Source organism: Choloepus didactylus, chromosome 19 (genome assembly GCF_015220235.1).
Source record: "Choloepus didactylus isolate mChoDid1 chromosome 19, mChoDid1.pri, whole genome shotgun sequence".
NCBI classification, from domain to species: Eukaryota; Metazoa; Chordata; class Mammalia; order Pilosa; family Megalonychidae; genus Choloepus; species Choloepus didactylus.
In genome coordinates this window covers 54,101,373-54,125,661 of record NC_051325.1, presented here as the reverse complement: position 1 = coordinate 54,125,661, position 24,289 = coordinate 54,101,373, and the positions used below count along the sequence as shown (strand labels likewise).

The 24,289-nt window shown below is 52.9% G+C and overlaps 1 protein-coding gene and 1 long non-coding RNA gene across 5 annotated transcripts; one reads left to right on the top strand and one right to left on the bottom strand.

The window, feature by feature from the left end:
* Positions 1-3,592: 3,592 nt before the first annotated feature.
* Positions 3,593-4,916, bottom strand: LOC119516122. Its single transcript, XR_005213195.1, has 3 exons — positions 4,583-4,916; positions 4,365-4,480; positions 3,593-3,740 (listed from the first exon to the last, which is right to left on the bottom strand). It is a non-coding gene; the product is annotated as an uncharacterized LOC119516122 (long non-coding RNA).
* A 960-nt stretch (positions 4,917-5,876) lies between these two features.
* KCNG1 (potassium voltage-gated channel modifier subfamily G member 1) lies at positions 5,877-23,849 on the top strand. Of its 4 annotated transcripts, none has more exons than XM_037812326.1 (3): positions 5,877-6,101; positions 17,690-18,489; positions 22,322-23,849. In XM_037812326.1, the coding sequence occupies exons 2-3, from the start codon at positions 17,716-17,718 to the stop codon at positions 23,090-23,092; spliced, it is 1,545 nt and encodes a 514-aa protein (XP_037668254.1). In that variant the 5' UTR covers positions 5,877-6,101; positions 17,690-17,715; the 3' UTR covers positions 23,093-23,849. The 4 variants fall into 4 exon arrangements, with proteins under 4 accessions (XP_037668254.1, XP_037668256.1, XP_037668255.1 ...); XM_037812328.1 differs by having other exon boundaries at positions 17,600-18,489; XM_037812327.1 differs by lacking the exon at positions 5,877-6,101 and adding an exon at positions 6,110-6,329.
* Positions 23,850-24,289: the final 440 nt, after the last annotated feature.

The window sequence follows — 24,289 nt, the reverse complement described above, 5'->3', positions numbered from 1 at the left end:
ACCACTGCTTTCCTCCCCCCCACCCCCACCCCATCTGCCTCTTGCTAAAAGCCTTGCACTTCTGTGTGTCTCCAGATCAAACAGCCTACAATAACAGACCTGCGTGGCCAGCTAACTTCAACCCCGTGCCAAGGAAAGAAGGCCACAAACCTGACAGACTCCTGGCAGAGGAAGAGGCAATGCAGAGAAGTTTTTCTCCTTAAATTGTGCTGGGGATGGGAGAGGGGGCAGAATGCAAGAATAACAAAAACCATCACCTACCATCACCTCCCATCCTGCTGAAGTCCAGGGTCTGGAGTCATTCTTTCTGGGTGGGAATCACAGCTTCTTGTTTTCTAGCTATGTGGTCCTGAAAAATTTCTCACCTGTATCTCAGTACCTGGCACATATAGCAAGTTCTCTCAATAAGTTACTTTATTTTAATTTTATAAGTTTCATAGTAATATTTAAAGTATCTTTTTCTCTATGTATAGATAAGGCAACAGAATACCAGCAGAATTCAAACACATCTATGTTTATTGATATCAAGTATCAGTGGACTGGATTCATAGCAAGCAGCGTGACTCTCTCCTTGGCCCACCCACCCAACAGTCTTCAGCAAACACATCCCTGTCCACAACCAGCCCCCCCTTAAGCCTTGTTCAACAGCTCAGTGCATAGCACTCTGATGCCCCATCTCTCCTCTTAAGACAAAAGTTGAAAGCAGGTGTTAAAAGGCAAATGCATATAAGGGCAGGCAGGTAAGGTGGAAAATTAAAGTGAACCCAGTGTTATACATTAAGGTATGGTGGAGACTGTGGCTAACTGGAAAGCCTATGCCCCACCTAAAGGAAGAAGTTGTCACCAGCTCTAGCCAATTTTGCCAGACAGGAATACAGCCCCAGGATTGCCACGTTTTCTAAGCTTTCAAAGGAAACTAGAAAGGCAGATTTCTATGCAAAATCTCCTGCTTTTCAAATATTGGCATAGAGTTCCTTATTTTTAAAACATGGACATCCTAGCAAAATATATCTATTTGCACCCTCTGAGCTGAGGGGACAGAGCCTTCCCAGCCATCAGGGACTGCCATGCAAGTGCTCTCTCCCTGCAACCAGGAACTCCAGACAGATCTTAATTAAACTCCAGGCAGCGCAGCCTATTAGTTGATAAGGCTTTGGAGAAGGGGGAGAGAGCTGTCCCCTGAGGGCTGGAGTGGCCTCAGAAAGCTTAACTCGGGAGGCAGGCTGTGAAATGGACTTTGAGGGTTGTCAGGATAGAGAAAGCTGAAGAGCAACGAGAACGATGCAGAGGAGGACCAGAGGGAGACAGGGAGGGAGTCAGAAGGAAATGAAAAGCTCTAAGCCAGGGCTTTGCCCATTAAAGTGTGAATCCAAAATGTAACACTGCAGCACTCTCTGGAGGAGGATTCTATTAGGAAGGTGAGCAGACAGTGCTCTGGGTTGATGGTGTTTGAGACAGCGCTGAGGATGCACAGCCCTTCCCAGGAGAAAAGACGGTTGCACAGTTCTCTTAATGTGGCCTCCACCAACCTGGAAGTCCTCGACTTCTCCCAGTGCACAGTTTGCTTCTAGTGCAGTCTCCCTCGCCAGAATGTAAGTTCCTCTGGGCCTGGAGACGTGTTGTTGGTGATGTCTGTATCGTGAGCATTTGCTCAGAGCTCGGCATACCAAAGGTCCTTAATGAATGTTTGTTGCATGATCCAGTGAATGAAACTAAAGAACAAGAGGCAAAACATCAAAGAATAGGTTGCACGGCCACACTTCCAGAACTGAATTCTCCCCCCAGGATTGGAAAAATGAGCCAGGGCATCGATGCTCTTTGCGTGCAGCAGCCACAAAAATTTGGTGTTTGCACAGAGGAATACCTAGTATAGGGAGCCAGGAAAAGGAAAGCGACATCCCATGAGGGTCATAGTCAGTGACGACTAAAACTGCCCCAAGGCTCCCAGGAAACGGACACATGCAGAACCTGTCAGGGGTCATTCTGTGACCAGGGTCGGGAGTAACACCTTCCCTGGGTACACATTGCATCCAAGAGCTCAAGGAGCCCAGGACATTTGGGTCCAGTCACACAGCTCGTCTAGTGGCACAGGCTAGACCCAAGCCCAGGCTGGACCAGATTCTACCCAAAGGACCCTAGACTAGGAGCAGGGTCAGGCCTAGGGTGAGACAGGTTAGGCACAAAATTTAAGGAGGCACCAAAAAGCCCAGGAATCAAGATAACATTTTGATGCAGCATTTTAAAAAATCAAAATTAGTGCCTAAAAATCCATGAGGAACAACATGCCAAATTTTGAACTAAAGACTTTTAAGCAAAGTTGTACCCTTGCCCGTGTCAGCCTCATTAGCCTCACACTGATTCTGATCCTGGCTAGGAGTCCCGAGGTGACATTTGACTGAGACCTGAAGGAATTATGTAGAAGTCTTAGAGCCTCAGAGGCCAGAGGGATGTAGCTGGCAGGGAAGAGGGCAGAGAGCATGAAGCAGAGTGAAGCCCCCAGCGCTGCTGCACCTCACAGACATCCAGGTTAATCCCCTGCCAGGAAAGCTAACTCTGAACAAAGAAAATCCCATTTCCATCCAACCCCTCACTCCCAGACTCCACTCCTAACTCTAACCAGTTGTCCTGCAAATCTAAGCCTCTTCTGCCTAAGGTGGGGATGGATAAGAACGTTTGGACTGCTCTGGAGAGCTCTTCAAGCCACAGAAAAACAACCCAGGGCTTTATGATTTACTGACAGAAGGTTATGAATGAGAAGGAAAGCATATTCTTAAACCGCTGACAGTAACTCCCTTTTAAGGTATTTCCTCGGGGCCAGCAACACCACACCCTCCTTCGCCCTATACTAATGGCAGCTTGTTTTTCAGTGGCAAGCCTGGGCTTTTAGGTCTGACTGGCCTGGACGCAGACCCAACCTGCTGCCATTGTCAAGAGGAGGGGTCGCCACGCAGAGGCCTGGGGGTGGGGGTGGGGGGCAGGGACTTAAATGAGATCATGTGGCTTCAGGTCCAGCAGCAGGGACTGGAAAAGGGAGCCAGCACTCAACAGGCTGCTTGTCTGCAAAGGGCTAGGCCTTCCAATGTTTCAAAAGGAAACACTGATGGAAACCTTTAAAAATCAGGAGATTTCACAAGCAATTTTTTTTTTTTTTTTTGATTATTTTTAACCCTCTAGGGCCAAACAAAACAGATCTGCAAACCAGAGCTGCACTCCAGGCCCGGTTTGTGCTTCTGGTGGGTCCACACCACCCAGCCATCTGCCTGGCACCCAGTAGGTGCTCAGGAAGCATCATTCTCATCTTTTCAAAAAGCTTTCATAGGCATCATCAACATCCGTTTCCAAACAACAGCTTGGGAAGGAACGCTTCTCAGGAGGGAAATGATATGGAGAGAAGAGCTGAAAATCTGGAAGGCTATCAGGGAGGGAGGAATTGCAGACAGGGAATTCCTTAAAAGGATTTAAAAGAATTTTATTGGACATCGTTTAACACAAGTCAGGGATAAGACCAAGCAGTACTTTAATTCCTGGGCACAGCAAGTGAATCTGTGGGGGGGAGTGGGGGAGTGGGGGGTAGGGGGGAGCAGGGGATGGGAAGGCGTAGTGGCCTTACTGATGGTCTCCACACAGGGTGCTTGTATCTTCCATCTGAAAGCCAACCCAATACTTGACCTAGATGCACGGGTGTTCTGATGGGCCCAGCCCCCAGGGACAGCCCCTCTTGAGCGGGGGCCCAGCAGTTCCTATACAAAAAGAAGCAAGACCAAAGGATGTGTTAGCTCCTTCAAAGTCAGTTCCAATTAGGGTCAGTTTCAATTCCTCTCCCTCGATGGTTCACAAAGCGTGTGATCCCCAGACCCTCAGCCCCAGCATCATGGGGGGCTTTCTTAGTAGAATCCCACCCCCAGCCCTACTGAATTGGAAGCACTGGGGGTGGGCCTGGCCGTCTGGATTTTGACAAGCCTGCCAGGGAATTTCGATGCTCGAAAAAGTTCAAGAACTACTGTTCTACATCTTCATCCTGTGAACTTCAGAGAGTCATCTGCCTCTCTGAGATAATTCAATCTATTCCACAGGATGCCCTGAGCATTCCCTCAACAATTATTTCAGAAGCCCATTCTGTATGGGCCGGTCATGGGGGAGATGGTGGGGGGGGGGGTGGCACACAGTCCCTGCCCTGATGGAGGTTGAGGTCTGGTGGGGAGATGACAGTAAACAAGGAAAAATGATTTAAACACTAATTTTGAAATGGGAGAGATGGGCAAGGGCCATATCCACTTGGAGCCGGGTTTCTTGAGGACCACCTGACCACCAAAGCCTCCAACGCCTCCCCTGCAAGGCCTTCAGAACTTTCTTCCCTTGACTACCTGGTCTCCTTGTTTTTCCTCAAATATGCATCCCTTTCCCGCTTCAGGGCCTTTGCATTTGCTGTTTCATCCACCTGGTCCACTCTCTTTCCCAAGCTTCCAAAGATGGGCCTTTTCTGTTTGTTCAAGGCTCAGTGTAAATGTCACCTCCTCCGAGCAGCCTTCCCTGATTGTTCTACCCAAAGTGGTTTCTCTCCCCTAACCCTGTACCCCCTTACCTTGCTCTGGTTTCTTCAATGTCCTTCTTACGACTGCAACTGTCCACTTTACCAGCCTTCCTGGGTTTTGCTTCTCCCCTTGCAAAAGGTGAGCTTTTGGCGCAGCTCCTTGTCTGTTGTAGACACCTCCCCCTCACCAGTCAGCCAATGTTTGCTGAATGAACAATCACCCAATGTTTACATCTCCTCATGAAGCCCCAGAAAAATTGGGCACCCACAACTCCCAAGTCTCCTCCTCACCCTTAACCAGAATGCAACAGGCAACACTCACAGCCTGGATTTTCTTCACCTCTGATAGGTGACAAGGCAACAGAGACAGAAAGGAAAAGAGGGAAAGAGGATGCCAGGCAAGCAGTCCTAAGAGGCTGGCTCCACAGGTGGTGCCCTCTCAGGCAGATTCCCATCAAAATGCCCAGCAACTCGTCGGCTCCTACCAACCCCACTGGCCGATTTCCTGCTCACCACGAGGGACCCACCCTCACTCCCCAAGGAGACGATCCGTAGTGCCCTAAGTACCCAGGATCCAGTCCGAGCCCCCTCTAGGGGCGGATCGGGAGGGAAAGGCATCGGGCACTGCACGTGCTGACCCTAACAAGTTGGCCCTGCCCTGCGCCTGCAGCTTCTGGGCCACAGTCCCATGAGAAGCCCAAGGGCAGCGTGCACTTGGACCTCGAGAAAAGGCACGTGACGTGGCGCCAGTGGACCCCAGGATGTTGCAACACGGGTGCAGCGTGCGGTCCCTGGGCAGCGGTGCGTGGGGACTTTAAGGACGGGGCATGTGCAGCTCTGGGATAGTGGCGCGAGGAGCCCAGGGTCAGCGATGCACTTGGACCTCCGGGAAAAGGCATGTGGCGCGGTGCGTGCGACCTCCGGAGGATGGCGCGGGGCGGACCCCGGGCACCTCAAGGGCAAGGCGCGTGCGGGCCGAGGGGCGTCTGAGGCACGCAGGGCCCTGGGGGTGGAGAGTAAAGGGTGGAAGACACGGCGAGGGGATAGGCGCGGACAGCCCGGGGCCGGGGCTCGGGAACCGCCGCCTCCCCGCACAAGCCGCACGGAGCGCTGCCCCCGCGGCGGGCGCGCCGGGCCCGAGGATCCGAGGTGCGGGGCCCCGATCTGGGCCACCTGGATGCCGGGTGCCAGCGTCGCCGTTGCCACGGACCCGGCAGCGAGACGAGGCCCGGCGCCGCGCTCTCCCCGCCCCGCGCGCAGTCCCCTCCCTCCGTCCCGCCTCCTGCCCCGCTCCCTCCCTCGGAGGCTGCTGCGCGGCGCTCCCGCAGCACTCGGAGTCCGGCGGGGACCGGGAGGCACAGGCGGGGCTGCCCGGGGACGAGCGCAGAAGCCGAGCCGAGCCCGGGGGCCCAAGTTTGGCCGCGGCTCCCGGAGGCGCCGCGGACGCCCCAGGCGGCTTCCAGCCCCCTCCCGCGTCCGAGCCCGGGACCCGCTGGCAGCCGGGGGAACGGAAGCCGCGGCCGGGCCAACTCCGAGGCGGGACGCCGCGCCGCCGCGCCGGGAACTTGAGGTGGGAACTTTGCGCGCCGCAGCCTCGCGGGTCTCCGCGGAGCCGCGGACGGACCTGGCGCCTGCAAACTCGGGCTGCGGGGGCTGCTCGTGACCGTGGCGCCTGCTCGTGGCGTGGAGCCCAGGTCTCCTGCGGCGGACTCGACACCTACCGAGGAGGGAGGCCGGGGCGACAGAGGACCAGGAGCAGCCGCGGGCGGCGGCGTGGAGCGCACTCGCGGCAGCCACGGTGCGGGCCCAGCTTGGATTCCTCTGGGGGCGTTCCCGGGGTGCGGGACGCTCTCTGCCGCGGTGCCGGGTGGTCGGGGCAGACATCCTGGCTACTGGCGAGGGCGGAAGTTTTTCGCTCGCCGGGGTTGGGGGGACGGGTAGGAGAAGGAAGTGTTGGGCAATGGGGGCAGCGTGCGTCTGTCCCTCCCTCATTCATTCTTTCCATGGGAACTGAATGGAGCATGACACCAGCGGGGCTCAATAAGCCCCTTATTGAGTGTTCATTGACTCAACAAGCGTTTGTTGGCAGGAAACATGGTTTCCCCCTCAGCCTGGTGGGCACCTTGCTATGGAGGGGCTCACTCAGCCTAGATGGATTGAGTCTTTGAGGGGAGAGGGAAAAGAAAGAAGCTTGTTGGTTCGTTCATTCATTCATGGAGTGGACAAAGATTGATTGAGCAACTACTGTGTGCAGCTCACCTTGCAAGGGCTCAACATTCGTTATTTCATTCATTCATTCAACAAACATTTATTGAGGCACTATGCTGTAGAGACGACAGTGGACAATGGGTCCAGCTGTTTGCAGCTTAGAGAGAAGTAGCCCCTCCCTTGAAGAGGTCACAGCCTGGTGGGGTGGCCAGCTGCCCACCCATGCATGTATGGGAGAAAGTCACAGGTTGCAGGCTGGTCATTCTTGGTTCAGCTAATGCATGCATTCTCAAGGGGATGTGGGAGAATTGGTTCTTAGATAAGGAAAAAATGTCTAAAAAGTCTCCTTCGGGGAGGTGATAATGAACAACAACAAAAAAAGGTTAAGAAACACCCATCTAACATTACTGATGAATGCAGGCTCCCACCGCTGGGTTTTATTAAGTTGTCCACACGGCAGGCGTTTTCCTAAGCACCTACTATTCCTTAGCACCTAAAGGGTGCCAGGTGCCGAGGATCACAGGTGGGTGAGGTGAGCAAAACAGCCCCCTCCTCTGACACCCTGAGATAAGTGCAGGCGGAGGTGAGCAGAGGAAGCAGGAAAAGCTCTGATTCATGGTGGGGAGGGGATGGGGCGGGTTGCCTGCCTCTGTGAATCCCAGCACAGATTTATTCACTAGAGCAGATTTTATAACCACACACATGACTGCAGTCAGAGTCGCCGTGAGGAGCTTCACCGGCAGCGTGTCTCCAAGGAAAGTTTGCACTCCTGGAGACCCAGCCCCAGGGCTGGGGCCGTGGGCTGAGGCACGTGGCCAGGGCATGCCACCTTTCTTGGGTGGGGTTCTCAGGCCCTCTGGGACAGAGCTCGTCCTTCGGCATTTGGAGCTCTGCAGAGGCACCTGCCGAGTGGGGAGGGAGGGAAGACAGGCCAGTGATGGTCCCCGGGGTGGCTGTCCTTCTTCTAAGCCAGCCCATGCAGTGGAAAAATGTCTGTCGTGGGACACACTCGAAACCCACAGGGAACCATGAATGCACTGGAAACAAGACAGCTTTGGTTCCTCTGCACAGGCTGGAGAACTGAGCCTGGGGACGCCCTGGAGCCTGAGTTGGGTCAGATCGGGAGCCAAGCTGCAAGTTTGAATCCCCTGCACCAGCCTTGCAGCTGGGCTCTGGCAGAAGGTGAGGGGGACGCTCTGAGAACAGAAGAGCAGAGAGATGTTTCCTGGATGCAGGGCTAAGAGACTCAGACTGCAACTGGGGATACATCCTTTAGGAGGGCCCCTAAAGGGTGTCTTGAGTGGGCTGTCCTTTCTCCAAACCCCCTTTCCAAAGACATGATTGAGTCAACACTTCCCGTTGTCAAAGGTATAGGAGTCTGGGAATCCTCCAGAAATGGAGTCCCTCGGTAGGAAATGGCTGCTGGAAAAGCCCCTTTAATTACAGTTAGTATAGAGGGGAGAGGCAAGAGTCTTGCTGCAAGCACTCAATTGCTGTTGGCCATTTTTATTATATAGCAGACTGTATTTGATTAACAAAATCAGACCATATAGTAAATTTGCCACAGGTAGGACCTGAATTGTGCCAGCGATGTTCCCCCAGCTGTAGGGCAACCACCTCCCCCTTCCCTCTTCCCCGCCACAGCGGACCCCAGAGCCTGCAGTCTTAACACTGACTACCCAAAAAGGGCTGAGGAATTGCGCATACCCCAAGGTTCCCACCACTCCCCCACAAGCCTGCTCCCCGTTTAAGCCTATATTCCCAAAATCCAGCCTGCAAGGAGACAGATAAGAAAAGGATCTTCTGGCTCCCGCCCCAGAATACCTCCTGGTAGAAGGCAAATGTGCGTTGGGTGTTATTTTGCCAGCAGCAAAATGTGGCACCTCCAGAGGCAGCTTCTGTCTTTTTTATAGTGGTGAGATTCAGGCACTTTGTCTCATTTGAGATGGGGTGAGTAGGGGTGGAGGGAAGGGCCCAGCTCTCGGTACAAGTCTCCCAGGCTCCAGCTCCAAGGAAGCAAGGCTGAGGTTCGTTGTGGCTGGACTGTGGCAAGGACAGCAGGTGGCTGAGAAAGAAGGATTCCCCACGTGGGTGCTAAGTCTCATGGAGACCCAGCACACCAGGCCGGACTGGGCTCCTGGCCAGATCCTTTTTGATTAACATTTTAATTGGGGTTTAATGTGGCATCTGAGTCAGCTCAGTCAGGAGCCCTCACCCTGGCAGATGAAGCTGCGCTGGCAGGAAACGTGGCAGAGCCAAGCAAAGGGCAGGGTGGAGAGGTTGATGGGGGCCCTTGACACCTGCTCCGAGTTGGGGAATGACACAGGTCGGGAATGACACAGGTTGGGAACAGTGGTTCAGAAAGAAACCAAAGCCTGAGGGGCTGGGGAAAGAAATGCTTTTCTTGGGGGTTGTATTGGTTTCCAGCTACCACAGATTACCCCAAACTTAGTGCCCTAAAGCAACACTAACGTATTATCTGACACAGTTCAGGATGATAAGGGCCTCACAGACTAAAATCAAGGTGTCTGCAGGGCCCTGTGTTCCTTTCTGGAGGCCCTGGGGGAGCGTCCACTTCCTTGCCTTCTCCAGCTTCTAGAAGCTGCCCACATTCCCCGGCTCCTGGCTCCATAGCATTCCAACCTCGCTTTCATCTCACTCACCGCCTCTGACTCTCCCACCTCCCTCTTATAAGGACCCCTGTGGTGACATTAGGCCCACCTGGGTATCCAAAATAATCTTCCCATCTCAAAATTCTTAACTTAATCTCATCTGTGTCCCTTTTGCCATGTAAGGTCACATAGTCACAGGTTCTGGGAGTTAGGACTTGGACATTTTTTGTGGGGGAGAGGGCATTATTCTGTCTATGGCTGGAGAAACTGAGGCCCAGCCAAGGTGAGTGACCTGCTTTAGTGCCAGGTGAGAGGGAGAGCCAGGAATGAGGCGCAGCCTTTCAGAAGGTGTTTTCTGTCTCACATTCCTCTAAGAGAGGAGAGGGGAGGTGGCAAGCTTGTTGCACAAAATCCTCCCTGGCAAACACGCACACAGCCCTTCCACATGCTAGGCGCAGCTCCAAGCACTGTGTATTTATCAGCGGCCGCCTGAGGCAGGGAAGGATTACCCAGCTCAGGGCTGAGGATACCCTGGCACAGAGAGGGAAAGTGGTTGCCAAAAAGGGGGCACAGCTGGAAGTGGTGAGCCAGGCAGCTGGGATCCAGAACCCTTACCCATCACTGTAGCTGCTGTCTGACTCCACCACAGGATGGCTCTTCTGTCCAGAGGCCAGAACGGCAACCCAGAGTTTGACAAAATCATGGGTTATGCTGATTTCTTGCTCTGCTCTTGTGTGAATACAAAATAGGAATAAAGATGTTTCCCCCAACAATGGGCCCTTAACTGCTTTCCCCAGCCCCAAAGACTCAAAATGTTGTCCATAGAAAAGGGAGACTTAGAGAGACCCAGTCCCTGGCTCTTTGGAGATGGCAGAGCCTCCCCACAAGGGGCCAGTGACCCCCAGAGGCAGTAAAATGCAGAGGTCAAGAGGTTGGGTTGGACCTGGTTTCATTCTGGCTTCATCACTTATCACCAGTCATGAGTATTCATTTCTCAGAGCCTCTCTGCCCCTCTCTGTAAAATGGAGGTGTTAATGGCAGATCTTGCCTCCTAGGGAAGGACACGGGCTTGTGCAATTAAAGCTCCTAGCACAATGCCCGGCACTTTGGGGGTGTGCAGTCAAGGGAGGCCGTGGTCGTGGCTGTGTGACACTGGTGCTCTCTGTATCCCCCCTCCCACTCAGTCGTAAGAGACGGGCATAAAGACAGGGAGAGCAGAGTCTGAGAGAGACCCAAGAGGTATTTTAGCATTTGGGATCCGGGCACGATGGTTTCTGGAACCCTCTCGTGTTGTTGATGGAACGCGGCCCCAGGGACGGGAGATCAGGTGCCGTTGCTGATACCCGCAGCAGCCTCCGCTCGCGGGATCCTCGGGAAGCCCTGCCGTGCTGCTGGCCTCATTGTATGGGGTCGGAGACGGGCTCCGGGAGGAGGGCCGGGGACTCCGCAAGAGCACATAGGCCTCAGGCCCGGACCCCCACAAGTTCCTGGCAGGAGTGGGGTGATGGCCAGCCAACCTCTGTACCATCCCACTGCACCCCGCAACCCCGTTTCCTGAGGCCCCGCACCCACCCTCAGCCATGCACCGACCCCAGAGTGGCCTCCTGCAGGGGCTGCCCCTCGGAGCTCCTTGTGGTTTAAATGATCACTGACCTTTGGAAACGTGTACTACCCGCCCTGGGGGTCTTGGCTGACAGTCCTAGCTCGAGAACATCATCTTTTAACCAAGAGGAAATTGCACAGGGCGGGAGCTCCAGCAGACCTGTGGGCTCACAAAGGGGGTTTCCACCAAGGTGACCCCAAAGCAGAAGGCTTTTCTCTCGAACCAGGATTTTGATTTTTCCAGTGAAGCTCCCTGAGAGAGGTCCCACAGAGCCTTCTAGAAGCCGTGAGGAGGGTGAGAAGTTGGGCAGGGGGTACAGAGGGCAGGAGGCAGGAGCAGCCCCTGGGGGACCTCCCGGCATTCATGGGACCCTCCCTTTGCTCTCTCCTGAACTTCAGTATTCAGGAAAATCTCCTGATCCCAGGGAGCCTCTGGAAGGCGCCAGGGAAGGAGTCAGGGACTCTGGTTGAGACATCTAGGGAGAAGCGTAGGAATCGCTGTTTCCACTGAGCACCTGGTGTGATTCTGAAGAAGTGGTTTTAGCATTGTTGTACTCTTCATTTTTCATTTTTAGCCTGAGTTGAAACCCACAATCCTGGTAACCACATGCGTTATTTCATAGCACTCCTCGTCATTGTTCTCTGCAAAGCACTCTTATTCATTTTTCCCCTTCATTCCAACCCCCGGGCTTCGTCCCCTGCCCCTCCAGGAAGCCCCACATGGTTGATATTGGTCCGTAAATGTGCTTGAGTCCTTGTAAAACGTGTAATAGTGTGCGTGTGAGTGTGTTAATTTACAACTTACGTAATGCATAATGTATAAACTTCGGTTGTGTTTTTTTTCACTCGGCACCATGTTTTAAAGATCTAAACATGTTGCTAAATGCACATCTGGTTCATTGCTTCTAATTCTTGCACAGGATTCCATAATCCACTTCTACCAAATTTGCCCTCCCGGGGATGGACGGCAGGGGCCTTCTAGCCCCCCAGTTCCACAAGCAGTGCTAGACACACATTCTTGTACATTGTTCCTCTCTTCGGTCTGATTTCCCAGAAGCAGACCCTGAGTCAAGGACTGGAGTGCAAATAATTTATTATCAACAATGTTTGCCACAATCTTGCAGACCTAGAAGTGGGATTGCTCGGTCAACAGCAAAAACGCCCTTCATTTCACTCAGTACCACCCGATGGCTTTCCCAGAAGGCTCAACCAGACCACACCCCCTCCAGCAAGGGGCTCTGGGGGTCAGACAATCCTGGGTCCAGATCCTGGTGGATCCATTCAAGAAAGGAGTCACTCTTGGTAGGAGGGGGGAGAGTGGGGGTTGGGTTTGGGGGTCAGTGGTAGGGTCCCCTCAGCTAATAATAATACAGCAAGCATCTGCTGAGGCTCGCTGCATGTCAGGTACTGGCCCCAGCACTCACATCCCTTGTCTGCTTTAGTCTTCACAGTAACTCAAAAAGGTGGGAGCCCTTCATGTCCACATTTAACAGATGAGAAGAGTGAGTCTCAGGGGTACAGAGTGACTTGCTCAAAGTCAGAGCAACTGGCCTTGAACCCAGGTCTCCTGATTTCAGTGGGCAGGGGACTGGGGGGTTCCTGCCTCCCCAGCTTGGGGTAATCGGGAAATTGCCCCCATCCTGGAGTAAGACCAGCTTTTTCTGAACACCCCTTGAGTTCATTTCCTGTTGCTATTGTAACAAATTGAAGTGGCTTAAAGAACTCAGAGTTATTATCTTACTGTTTTCTGGAGGTCAGAAGTCAGAAGTGGGTCTTCCTGGGCCAAAATCAGGTGTGAGCAGGGCTGCATGCTTTCTAGAGACTCTAGGGGAGAATCTGTATCCTTGCCTTTTCCAGCTTCTTCTAGAGGCTCCCACGTTCCTTGGCTCGTGGCCCTTTCCTCCACTGTCAAGGCCAGCAGTGGCGGGTTGAGTCTCTCACATCACATCCCTGACACTCACTTTCCTGCTGCCCTCTTTCACTTAGAAGGACCCTCAAGGTTACCCTGGGCCCACCTGGAAAATCTCAGATAATCTCCCATCACATGTTCAGCCGATCGCAACCTTCACTTTCTCTGCATCCCTCATCCCTCTGCCAGGTAACCTCACCTACTCACAGGTCCTGGGGACTGGGATGTGGACATCTTTGGGGACCCCCAGTGATGTTTACCAGCACTCACCAGTCAGCCCTGACCTGGAGTGCACCTTCACCCAGGAAGCAGGTGCCGGATGCTGGGCCCAGCTAGCAACCCCACCTTTGGGCTTTGCCATCTCTCTGTAGCTTACTGGGGTCTCTACTGGGCTTCTCCTGCCCCTCTCCAGCTGAGCCAGGTCTTTCCTAAAATAAAAAGAAACAATGTGAAAAACAGGCGTACACTCTTAGATCATCTAAGAGTATCCGTAAAAGCCTGTCGCGTTTCTAGACCAAACACTGTAGTGACGGAATTTCTGAGGCATGGGCACCTCCCCTTGCACACCATCGTCACAATGCCTCCGTTCTTGCTCACTTGCTCGCTCCTTGATTTCACCCACCGTCTCTCCCACTCTTCGTCATCCCAAAGCCCGGGGATGCTTTCTCTCACTCAGGCCTCATTCAAACACCACCCAAGGGAGTGGCACAGCTACAGTCTTCCGTGAGTCCTCTCTTTCCCTCCCACCCCACATACCACCCCTCAGCAAGTCCCATTGGCTCTTCCTCCAAAGTTCTTCCCAAATCCACTTGCCTCACCACGTCTCCTTCACAGCCAAACTGGCATGAGCCCCTCGTCTCTTTTCGGAATGATTGGAGTAGCCATCAGCCTTGTTTCCCATCTCCACCCACAGACTACTCTCGACACAGCTGCCCCCCCTCCTCCCGTGGACTTCCTATCCCACGTAGAATGAAATCCCAGCTCCATTTCATCTTGTGGCCCACTAGGCCCTCTCCGTTTGGCATCTGGCACCTGCCACCCTCCCCGTACTCACTCGGCCCCAGCCGCGTTGGCCTGCTCTTCTCTTCAGGCCCATTCCAGGGTCAGGGAGCACCCTCTCGCTGTTCCTCTACCCAAGGTCATCATGTCCGTGAGACTCAGCCCCAATGCCACCTCCTCCGAGAGGCCCTCCCTGACCACTCCAGCCAGTGGTGTCCCCACCCCACCCTAGTCATTCTCCATCTGTCACCTGTTCTCTCTCCTACTCAGCTTTCACTCCAGATGGAGGGTATTTGTACTCATTTGGTGACCGTCTCCCCCACTAGAATGTCAGCTCCTGACGGTGGGGGCTGGGTCTGTCTTGTTCTCTGCTGCAACCTCAGACCTAGCACAGGGTCTGACATGTGGTAAGTGCTCAGTATCTGTTTATTGAGTGAATGAATGACTGAATGAATGAATGAATGACAGCTCTCTCAGGACTCATCCTACCACCTCAGCCCCTTTGTCAAACAGCTTCCTCTTCCCAAGCATCCATAGACCCTCAGTGGCAAAATCATTAAACTCTATTAGGCTGATATGAAATAATTAGAATAAGCAAAGTCATAGAGTCAGAATCTAGAATATAGGTTACCAGGGGATGGGGTGGGGATAAGGAACAGGAAGTTAAGGCTTAAATTATGCAGGGTTCTTATTCTGAACAGTAGAAATGTTTGGGTAATGGATGGTGGTGACAGTAGCACAACACTGTGAACATAATTTTAACATTATTAAACATATATATATGAATATGGTTAGAGGGGGAAATATTAGGTGGTATAGATGATAACAATAAATTTATTTAAAAAAAATCCATGGAACTGCACTACACAAACAGGAACCCTGAGCTAAGTTAAACCATGGACTATAGTGAATAGTACAATTATAAAATGTGCTTTCATTGACTGTAACAAATGTTCCACACCGATGCAAAGTGTTAATAATAGGGTGGTCCATGGGAACCCTATAATTTATGCATGACTGTTCTGTAAACCCACAACTTCTCTAATAAAAAAAAAAAATCCATTATGCTGTGGAACTGACAGAGGCAGTTCTGTGGAGGTAGCAGGCTTGATGAAAAGCAGCATAATTTTCCTGAAGTCTGACATCTGAACTTCACTCTCGAGTCTAGAGCACGTGAAGCCATCCTTCCCACACAAACAGATCGGGCATCAGCCCGGCCAGAGGCCACAGAGAAATGTGTCCATCCCTCATTTAGAAAATTCCAACATCTGCCCTGTGCCAGGGCACTCTGGCTTGGCAAGGGTGATGCTTGCAGAATTGTTGTCCCCCCCCCCATTCATATTAAACAATCTGCTGAGACAAGATAACTAACTCGCATGCAAGACATGGCATGATGGAAAGAAATGAGAAATCGCTAATTGGGAAAGCTTTCTGCTTGAGGGAAAGTGGGGAGGGTTAGAACAAGAAATTCTGAAAGGGAAGAGGTGATTACAGCTGTGGGAATTTCACAAGGGCCCTTTGGGGTTCTGGGGAGAAAAGGAATGTTCCTCTGACTCCATCACCATTCTTGCCAAACAGAATGTCATTTTTACTCTTGTCTTTGGTGGCAAAGATAAAGCATCAGAGCTGAAAAGCGGTATTGCTAATGTGAAGTGCTTAAAAAGGATTATTCTCACACCTCCGAGGGATCCTGGCAGGCATTGCCTGAAAAAAAGGGTTCCAATTTTATGTGAAGTTAAAAACACACTAAAATCAAATCATTTTTATTTCAAACACAGGTGTACCCTAGTTTTCCCAAACCCCGTCTGTGAAACTGTAGCTTTCCCCAAAGATAAATGAGTGGAGTGGTGATTTGCTGTTGTTTTTGTTTTCTTAAGAGTTCCTGCTAGGAACCCTTTTCAAACCTGAACCTCCCTAGGTGTTTTTAAAACATGTTTCTCACCCATGCATTGTGTGTGTGTGTTTTCCCTGAACATGTCCATAGCCCTGACATTCAGGTATTGGAAACGGTTTTCATTTGGAATTCTGTTAAATTCTGCCAATAGCCCTTGCTTCCGTGGGGGATTGGGCTGGGGGAGGGATAGTGATTAAAAAGCAGAGTATTAGACTACTGCTATTTTTCTATCCATCAACTTAATTCTGAAGAGTTTCCATTACTATCAGCCAGGGTTCTCAGTCTCCAGTGCCTACTGGGACCAGGAAGGAAACATCCAAGAGTGAAGTATGTGGGTGTTGGGGAGACAATAGGGAGTGGTGGGGACTGTAGTGGATTGAAGTATCCATGCCCCACCTAAAGGGGGCAGCCATTTCCCACCTGGAATTTGGGCTAAGTGTTGCCAGATCTTCTTATTTTTCCAAAGAAGCCAAGGATATAAATTTTTACATGAAATGTCTCAATTTTCAAAATGTTCTTCAAGCCAAGCAAAATATTTGTGAACTAAATTCAGTCCATGAGCTCTGGATGAGTAAGCAATCCCATTCTAGTGGTGCAGACCCTTAGCTTTGAAGGTCAAGAAGGAAGGCATCCCTGCCAGCTGATATCTGACCCCGATTTCTCAGAAGTGCCCTGGTCACGTTGGCCTCAGCAGCAGCACCTTTACTCAATCAGCAAGCACTTTTTTGAGCTCATACACTGCTGAGCACCAGGGATTCAGAGATAAGTACAGCACAGTTCTTCCCCCGCAAAGAGCCGGCAGTTTAATGAAGCAGCCAGGCTTGCACACAGATCATTTTAAAACAGCAAGGTAAGTGTCACAAAGACAGATGTACCAGGTGTTAAGGGAGGGGGGCACTCAGTTTAGCTGGAAGAGCCAGGAGGGCTTCCTGGAGGAGAGTGTGCCCAGGTGGAGGAGCAGGTATGCCTGCCAGCTCACCCCTCTCTCTTCCAGCTGATGTTGCTTATCCATGAGCCGTCACGCACTATTTTTATGATTGTGTTTTCTCTGTACACTGCTTTTATTTATGGCAGCAACACAGGGTGTCTCTTTAAGATTACAGTGATAATGGACAACATATATTAAGTACTTACTGCATGCCAGTTATTGCATTAAGTGTTTCTATGTACATAAGTCATTTAATCCTCTCAGGAAGTCTAGGAAGGAGGTCATGTGGTTACCCCATTTTACAGATGAGGAAACTGAGGTGCACCAAGTCGAGTCACTTGCCCAGGCTGTGTGGCTTCAGGGTCTGTGCCAGTCATCTCAACACCTGGGCTTCTTCACCACACACTGTGGCCATGTGGGGCTGGATAACTCTCTGTGTTGTGGGGTCTGCCCTGTGCATTGGAGGAGGTTTAGCAGCAACCCTGGTCTCTTCCCACTAGATGCTAGTAGCAACCCCAAGATTGTGACAACCCCAAATACCTCCAGACATTGCCAAATGTCCCCTGGTGGCAAAATCTTCCCTGGTTGAAGACCACTGCACTACACTAAATTGCCTCTCCCAGGAAAATAAATGCAAAAAATAATAATAGTAATAAGTTGGGTTGATTTAAAATAGAGCACAGAGTAAACAACCGCACAGGTGCTGCCTGGCCATGCCCAAGGCTGTCAACTCAGGGTCGGGACCCCGCCTGGGTCTGCGTGCTGCCGGATCCCCAGTGCCAGCGGCAGCACCTGGCACACAGTAGTGCTCAGTAAATGTTTGCGGCATAAATGAGGTGGAAAGCGGTGCAGGCAGCCTGTGAAACCCTGCAGTTTAGGAGATGCTGAACAATAATGTGGTTTTCTTCACCCCTAGGTGAATATTTGGGGAATCAGCATTCTCAGTGAGGTGCAGCTTAACCAAGACTTGGAATCACTGAGGGTCTGTCCCCCCTTGTGCCCCCAGGCCCGAGAGGGATGTGAAGGCCCAAGATGACCCTCTTACCGGGAGACAATTCCGACTTCGACTACAGCGCCCTGAGCTGCGCCTCCAACTCCTCCTTCAAGCCGGCCTTCTTCCAGCAGAGCCGGGCGCTCAAGGGCGTGTTCTACCGCCGGGCCCAGCAGCTGCGGCCGCAGGACGCCCCCCGCCAGGGCGGCCAGCCCGAGGACCGCCGGCGGCAGATCATCATCAACGTGGGGGGCATCAAGTACTCGCTGCCCTGGACCACGCTCGACGAGTTCCCGCTGACGCGGCTGGGCCAGCTCAAGGCCTGCACCAACTTCGACGACATCCTCAACGTGTGCGATGACTACGACGTGACCTGCAACGAGTTCTTCTTTGACCGCAACCCGGGGGCCTTCGGCACCATCCTGACCTTCCTGCGGGCGGGCAAGCTGCGGCTGCTGCGGGAGATGTGCGCCCTGTCCTTCCAGGAGGAGCTGCTCTACTGGGGCATCGCCGAGGACCACCTGGACGGCTGCTGCAAGCGCCGCTACCTGCAGAAGATCGAGGAGTTCGCCGAGATGGTGGAGCGGGACGACGAGGACGACCCGCTGGACAGCGAGGGCGGCGACAGCCAGGGCCCGGCCGGGGGTGGGGGCCGCCTGGGCCACTGCATGCGGAGACTGCGCGACATGGTGGAGCGGCCGCATTCGGGGCTGCCCGGCAAGGTGTTCGCCTGCCTCTCGGTGCTCTTTGTCACCGTCACTGCCGTCAACCTCTCGGTCAGCACCTTGCCCAGCCTGAGGGAGGAAGAGGAGCAGGTAAGAGCCCACAGCCCGCGGTGATGGTCGGGGAAGGGTCTCTGAGGACAGGAGGCAAAGCAGTTGGCAGGGACCCCTCTTCTCCCAGGAGTCCTCATCCTCCATGCAGGCCCACTGTCACCTCTTCCGAGAAGCTTTCCCTGACTGCACTGGCCCAATAGCATCACCAGGCACTCTGCATTATGGTGTCTTTACATGTGTGTTGTCTGCCTTCCCATTAAAACGTGATCCCCAGGGGGAGAAAGGTCAGGCCAGTCTTGGTCATCTCTGTGACCCCAGTGCCTAGAACAGTGTCCAGTGCAGACAGGGCTCTCAGCCACTATTTGCTGAAAGAACAAATGAGTGAATAAATAGACGGATGTTGTTCACAATGGGCTGCACCCAGGGCTAAGCATGTTGAGTACATCATCACAAGTTTATTTTACCCACTTGAGTCCTTTTGCAGCCTTCCTAATTGTTTTGTATTAAAAATATCCTAGTAAGATTTTCCAGGTTCTGAATGTAACTTTTACAAGGGTGTGTGTGCATGTGTGTGTGTGCATGCATGTACATCCTCAAATGGTGGTTTCTTTGTGTTAAATAAGAGAATGCATGGAAAGCATTTAATCCAGTGCTGGGAACAGGGTCTTTGCTCAATTCTAAGGGCCACCAGAAAGCTCACAGGAGCCAGGAGCTGGGCTGCACATGAATCTGGCATCTTCTCTGAGCCCGCCAGTCATCCTGAGCTCTCACACCCACCTGACAGATGAGGACACTGAGGCACAGCAGCTTCCCAGAGCCACGTGCCTTGTAACCCAGGTCCGGGTACAAATTCTATATTCTATAAACATGCAAGTATGGATTGTCCATGGGCATCCTGGGGACCCAAAACAGTCCCACGGATGTGTGTGATTGGCTCAGACATTGTTCCCTAAATTTTTTATTTTGTTGCCAACATGTAAAAGTAAGGTGTTTTTCATATAAAAACTCAAACTCCCAGCTTCTCTTAAAAAAAAAAAAAAAAAAAAAACAATAAAGTCAGGCCCCCCCAGGCGGCAGTCACGCATGCACAGCAGCTCTTGGCAGGAGCTGAGTCCATGCGTGAACTCCCCAGGTCAGCATCCTCATTTTTGAGACCTGAGGGCCCAGTGGTCCCTTCCTTACACACGGGAGATTTAGAAGCAAGTTTCACGAAAGATGGAAAGATCTCTGACAGGTACAAATTGCGTAGGTGCTGGAGAAGTAGGCGTGGTGACGTGAACCAAACACATGCATCGTGCTAGTGAGCACGGATTGAGCACCCACTGGGGGCTGTGCCCATGCTGATGCTTTACAGGCCTTCTCTGATTTAACACCAGAAATACTCATCACAGGAGGATATTTCCACATACAAATATTACAGAGGAAGTAGCAATAGCTGCCCGATTTATAACCCACAGAGGATTTCAGGTATTCTTTTGAAACATTGAATTTTAAAAACAGATGTTAAAAAAAAAAAAAACAGTACTCAACCAGGAAACTTTACTTTTGCTAAGCATGAGATGCAGTGACAAAGAGGACAGGGCTGGGGCCTGGTTGCCTGAATTCGAATGCCATTTTGCCCTGGCTCTGTGACCTTGGACAAGTGACTTAATCTCTCTGTGCTTCAGTTTCCCCACCTGTCCAAAGGGCTATGACTAGCTGACCTCACTGTGGTGAGGATTCCACGGGTGAGTCCAGGTGAAGTGATTGGAACAGCACCTGGTGCAAAACGAGCACATGGGAGGTACTGAGGGGTAAAGCTTGTCAGCCCCATTGCCAAAAGAAAGAAAAGAAACACACACCACCTAAGACATAACAGGAGGAACCTGTACTTAGTATACATTTCTTCTTTGTTCTAACATCTGCAATCCTGATTTTATCAGGAAAATACTAATAAAGCCACTGTTTTATTCAACATCTGACACTTGCTTTTTTTTTTAAGTAATATCTAGCCTTTTTCATGACTCAGTGAAAATGCTGTTCTTCATTTTATTGGCCAGTGGGATTCCTGGTTTCATTTGCCCCTTCTGCACATATTTAAGTGCTTGCTGTATGCAGGTTCCACAGTGGGGAGCAGAGTGGCCAGATCAAGTCTTCCAACCTCAAGGAGCTTCAAGTCCAAGGGGAGCAGAGGGCAGTGGTAGTAACACACAACCCAGGAGCCATACGTATGGGGCACACTATGAAGGGCTCTGTGTGCGAGGCCCACCAACAGCGCTGGGATACTGAAGGGTGCACTCCAGGAAGGCTTCCCAGAGGAGGTGGCTTCCTGCCCCAGAGGTCCATGACCTTAAAGCCCCACCAAGAATTAGTTCATGTCTCCAGTTTCTAACCTTTTCAGGAGAGAGACCTATAGGAGCAGGACCTTTAGAACCCAGCTGTGCCAAGAACCTGCAAGCTGCCCCCAGGCTGAAACCATACACCCCTTCCCTCTCTACCCAAGGCCCCTTTGAGAATGAGATCCAAAGCCATCCAAAGCCACTGCACACCGACCAGCCATCCCGTTATACTCCAGACCAGAGAAACAGGTGGTGACGCACATGCCAAATCTAGTGCATCGATGTAGTTTGAGAATTTCCTTGGTATTGAATTAGTCACCAACATTAAAAACCAGGAGAGTTCATGTAAAAATCTGGACTCCCAGGTCCTCTTGGAAAATGCAGAAAGGCAGCCTTAAGCCTAGATTTGTATGGGGCAGCACTGGGGGGGGGGGTGCACACTCTCCTGTGGCCCCTCTCCACCTGGCCCACTTCTCCATTTCCTTTGCCCACCTGGCCCCGCAGGCCTTTGAGTTCCCAAGCCCTGGCTAACTCCAGTGCACTACTTTCCCATCTGTTCCACTAACAAATCTCTATCAAGCACCTGCCGTGTGCAGGACGTGTGCTGGGCACTGGGGTCCCAGCAGGAACAACATGCAAAAGCTGTCCTAGCCCAGGGGGGTGGGGGGGGTGGGGAGTGGAGGCAGACAATAATAAATGATCAATATGCAAACTATGAAGCATAGCAAAGATGATGAGTGCTATGAACAAAGTAGAACAGAGTAAAGGAAGTTGGTGTGCAGGAGAAGGGAAGAGGGGGCATTTTTAAAACAGGTGTCACAAAAGGCCTCACCAAGAAGGTAACATCTGAAGCAGAGACCTGGAGGAAGGGAGGCCGTTAGCCAGGTGGGTGTTTGAGGGAAGAGGAATCTAGAGTGGGGGTGAGCTGGGGTGTTAGAGGAACATTGAGGAGGCCTGTGACGCTGCAGTAGGTGGGCAGTGGGTGGAGGAGGAGGGAGGAAGTCAGAGAGGGGAAAGACAGCTGTGGGGGCTCAGGGAGGACGTGGACTATTACCCTGAGTGAGATGGGAGCCATGGAGGGTGCTGAGCAGAGGAGGGACAGGGGCTGCCTTAGGTTCACCCAGGATCCCTCTGGCTACCTGTGGAGGATGGACTGGGGGGAAGTGGGTGGGAGCAGGGACCCCAGGGAGGAGGTGACTGCCACTGTCCAGGCGGGGAAGGGCAGTGGCCTGGGCTGGAGAAGGGGGTGGGGGAGGGGCGGGGGAGGGTGGTTCGATCCTGGGTTTGTTTTGAAGGAAAAGCAGATGGGACTTCCTGAGAATTATAGGTGAGATGCAAGAGCAGTAAGGCAGGGAAAACCCCAGGCAGGCAGGTTTGCAGGAGAACTCAGGAGGCCGCGCTGAATTTGAGACCCCCGATAAGACATCCGGGTGAGAGGTGTCAAGCAGGAGCCGGAATCTGGGGTTGCAAGTTTAGGGCGGCGAGCTTGGGCCGGACTAGAGCGAGGACCCCTGGCCGACGCCCACCCCCGTGCCCTCTCCCCTCTCTCCCAGGGCCAGTGTTCCCAGATGTGCCACAGCGTGTTCGTCGTGGAGTCGGTGTGCGTCGGCTGGTTCTCGCTCGAGTTCCTCCTGCGGCTCATCCAGGCGCCCAGCAAGTTCGCCTTCCTGCGGAGCCCGCTGACGCTCATCGACATGGTGGCCATCCTGCCCTACTACACCACGCTGCTGGTGGACGGCGCCGCCGCGGGCCGCCGCAAGCCCGGCGCGGGCAGCAGCTACCTGGACAAGGTGGGGCTGGTGCTGCGCGTGCTGCGGGCGCTGCGCATCCTGTACGTGATGCGCCTGGCGCGCCACTCGCTGGGGCTGCAGACGCTGGGGCTCACGGCCCGCCGCTGCACGCGCGAGTTCGGGCTCCTGCTGCTCTTCCTCTGCGTGGCCATCGCCCTCTTCGCCCCGCTGCTCTACGTCATCGAGAACGAGATGGCCGACAGCCCCGAGTTCACCAGCATCCCCGCCTGCTACTGGTGGGCCGTCATCACCATGACGACCGTGGGCTACGGCGACATGGTGCCCAGGAGCACGCCCGGCCAGGTGGTGGCGCTGAGCAGCATCCTCAGCGGCATCCTGCTCATGGCCTTCCCGGTCACCTCCATCTTCCACACCTTCTCCCGCTCCTACCTGGAGCTCAAGCAGGAGCAGGAGAGGCTGCTGTTCCGCAGGGCCCAGTTCCTCATCAAAACCAAGTCGCAGCTGAGCAGCGTGTCCCAGGACAGCGACATCTTGTTCGGAAGTGCCTCCTCAGACACCAGGGACAACAACTGAGCCCAGAGGACGCCCCCACCCCCCACCCGCCCCTGCTGCCAGGACGCCCCCCTGCCCCGCCTGCCCTCTGCGGCGTGCAGCTAGCGCCATCCTCTACGGAAGCCCCACAGGGGCGTGCTGCTTCCCCGGTGGCAGGGACGTAGGGCGGTGCCAGCCACGCCCGGCGGGGACACCTGCAAGATGGGTAGAGGGACACGTGCCCCTGAGCAGCTGGAGATGGAAGGGAAGCTGGGCCCAGCCCCAGCACATGGCCATCAGTGCTCTCCCCACCCACCCCAGCCCCGCTGTTTGCATCCCTTGGGTAAGGGGTGCTACCTTCTTTTCACCGTGTAAATAATACACCCAGCAAAAAACTTGCTTTATGGATCTGCCTGGAGGAAAAAAATACAAACAGCAGCAACATGTCTGTCTCGAGTGTGGCTCATATCCGATTAAAGGAAACCGATGTGAAAAAGAGAAAATCCCTCAAAAGAAGGAAATGTGTTTGCCAGCAAAGCCAGCCAGTGCGGGTGCTAGAAGGAAGAGGGTCTGCTGGGGGCCTGGTGGTGTTGGAGGGAAAGGGAGGGGACAGACACCCTTAGGAAAACTGCTGGCAAATGCTGTCCTCCCTCTCTTGTTTCCCTTTGATCCCTCTATCTCCAGGCCTACTTTGCTCCCTTTTTCCCCTGGTCCTTTTCCATTCTCTCCCACCCTCTGGCTTCCTCTTTTACACAGTAAGCTGTGTTCCTCCAACTTCCCCCAAGCATCCCTAACAGTTGAGAGACCAAGAAACCTATCAAGCTTTGCTGACCAAAGATGGAACCATTCTGTTTTATCTTTAAAAACAGGGTGAAATTTTCATTCTATCCCAGGTTTATTTTAATATGTTTTTAATGTTTTAAAATTCTAAACCTAGAGCATGGCCGATGCTTTGGGAAGGTTGGCCGTGGTCTGAGGAGCACAGTGTGAAGACCCCCAAAGGCCTACAGGGCACCCCCTGGCCCTAGGGAAGCTCTCCAGACCTCAGGCAGTGTGGGAGATGCAGAGTCGAGAAGGAACCTGGCTGGCCCAACAGCTTCCCACCCGGCTCACAGGGCCTGGAGCCCCTCGGTGGCAGCCTCAGAGCAAGGCCTTGCTTCCACGTCACAGAGCCGGGCCCATCCTCACCCTCACAGGGTGAGCAACATCTTCTTCTTCCTCATCCCAAACCTCCTGGGC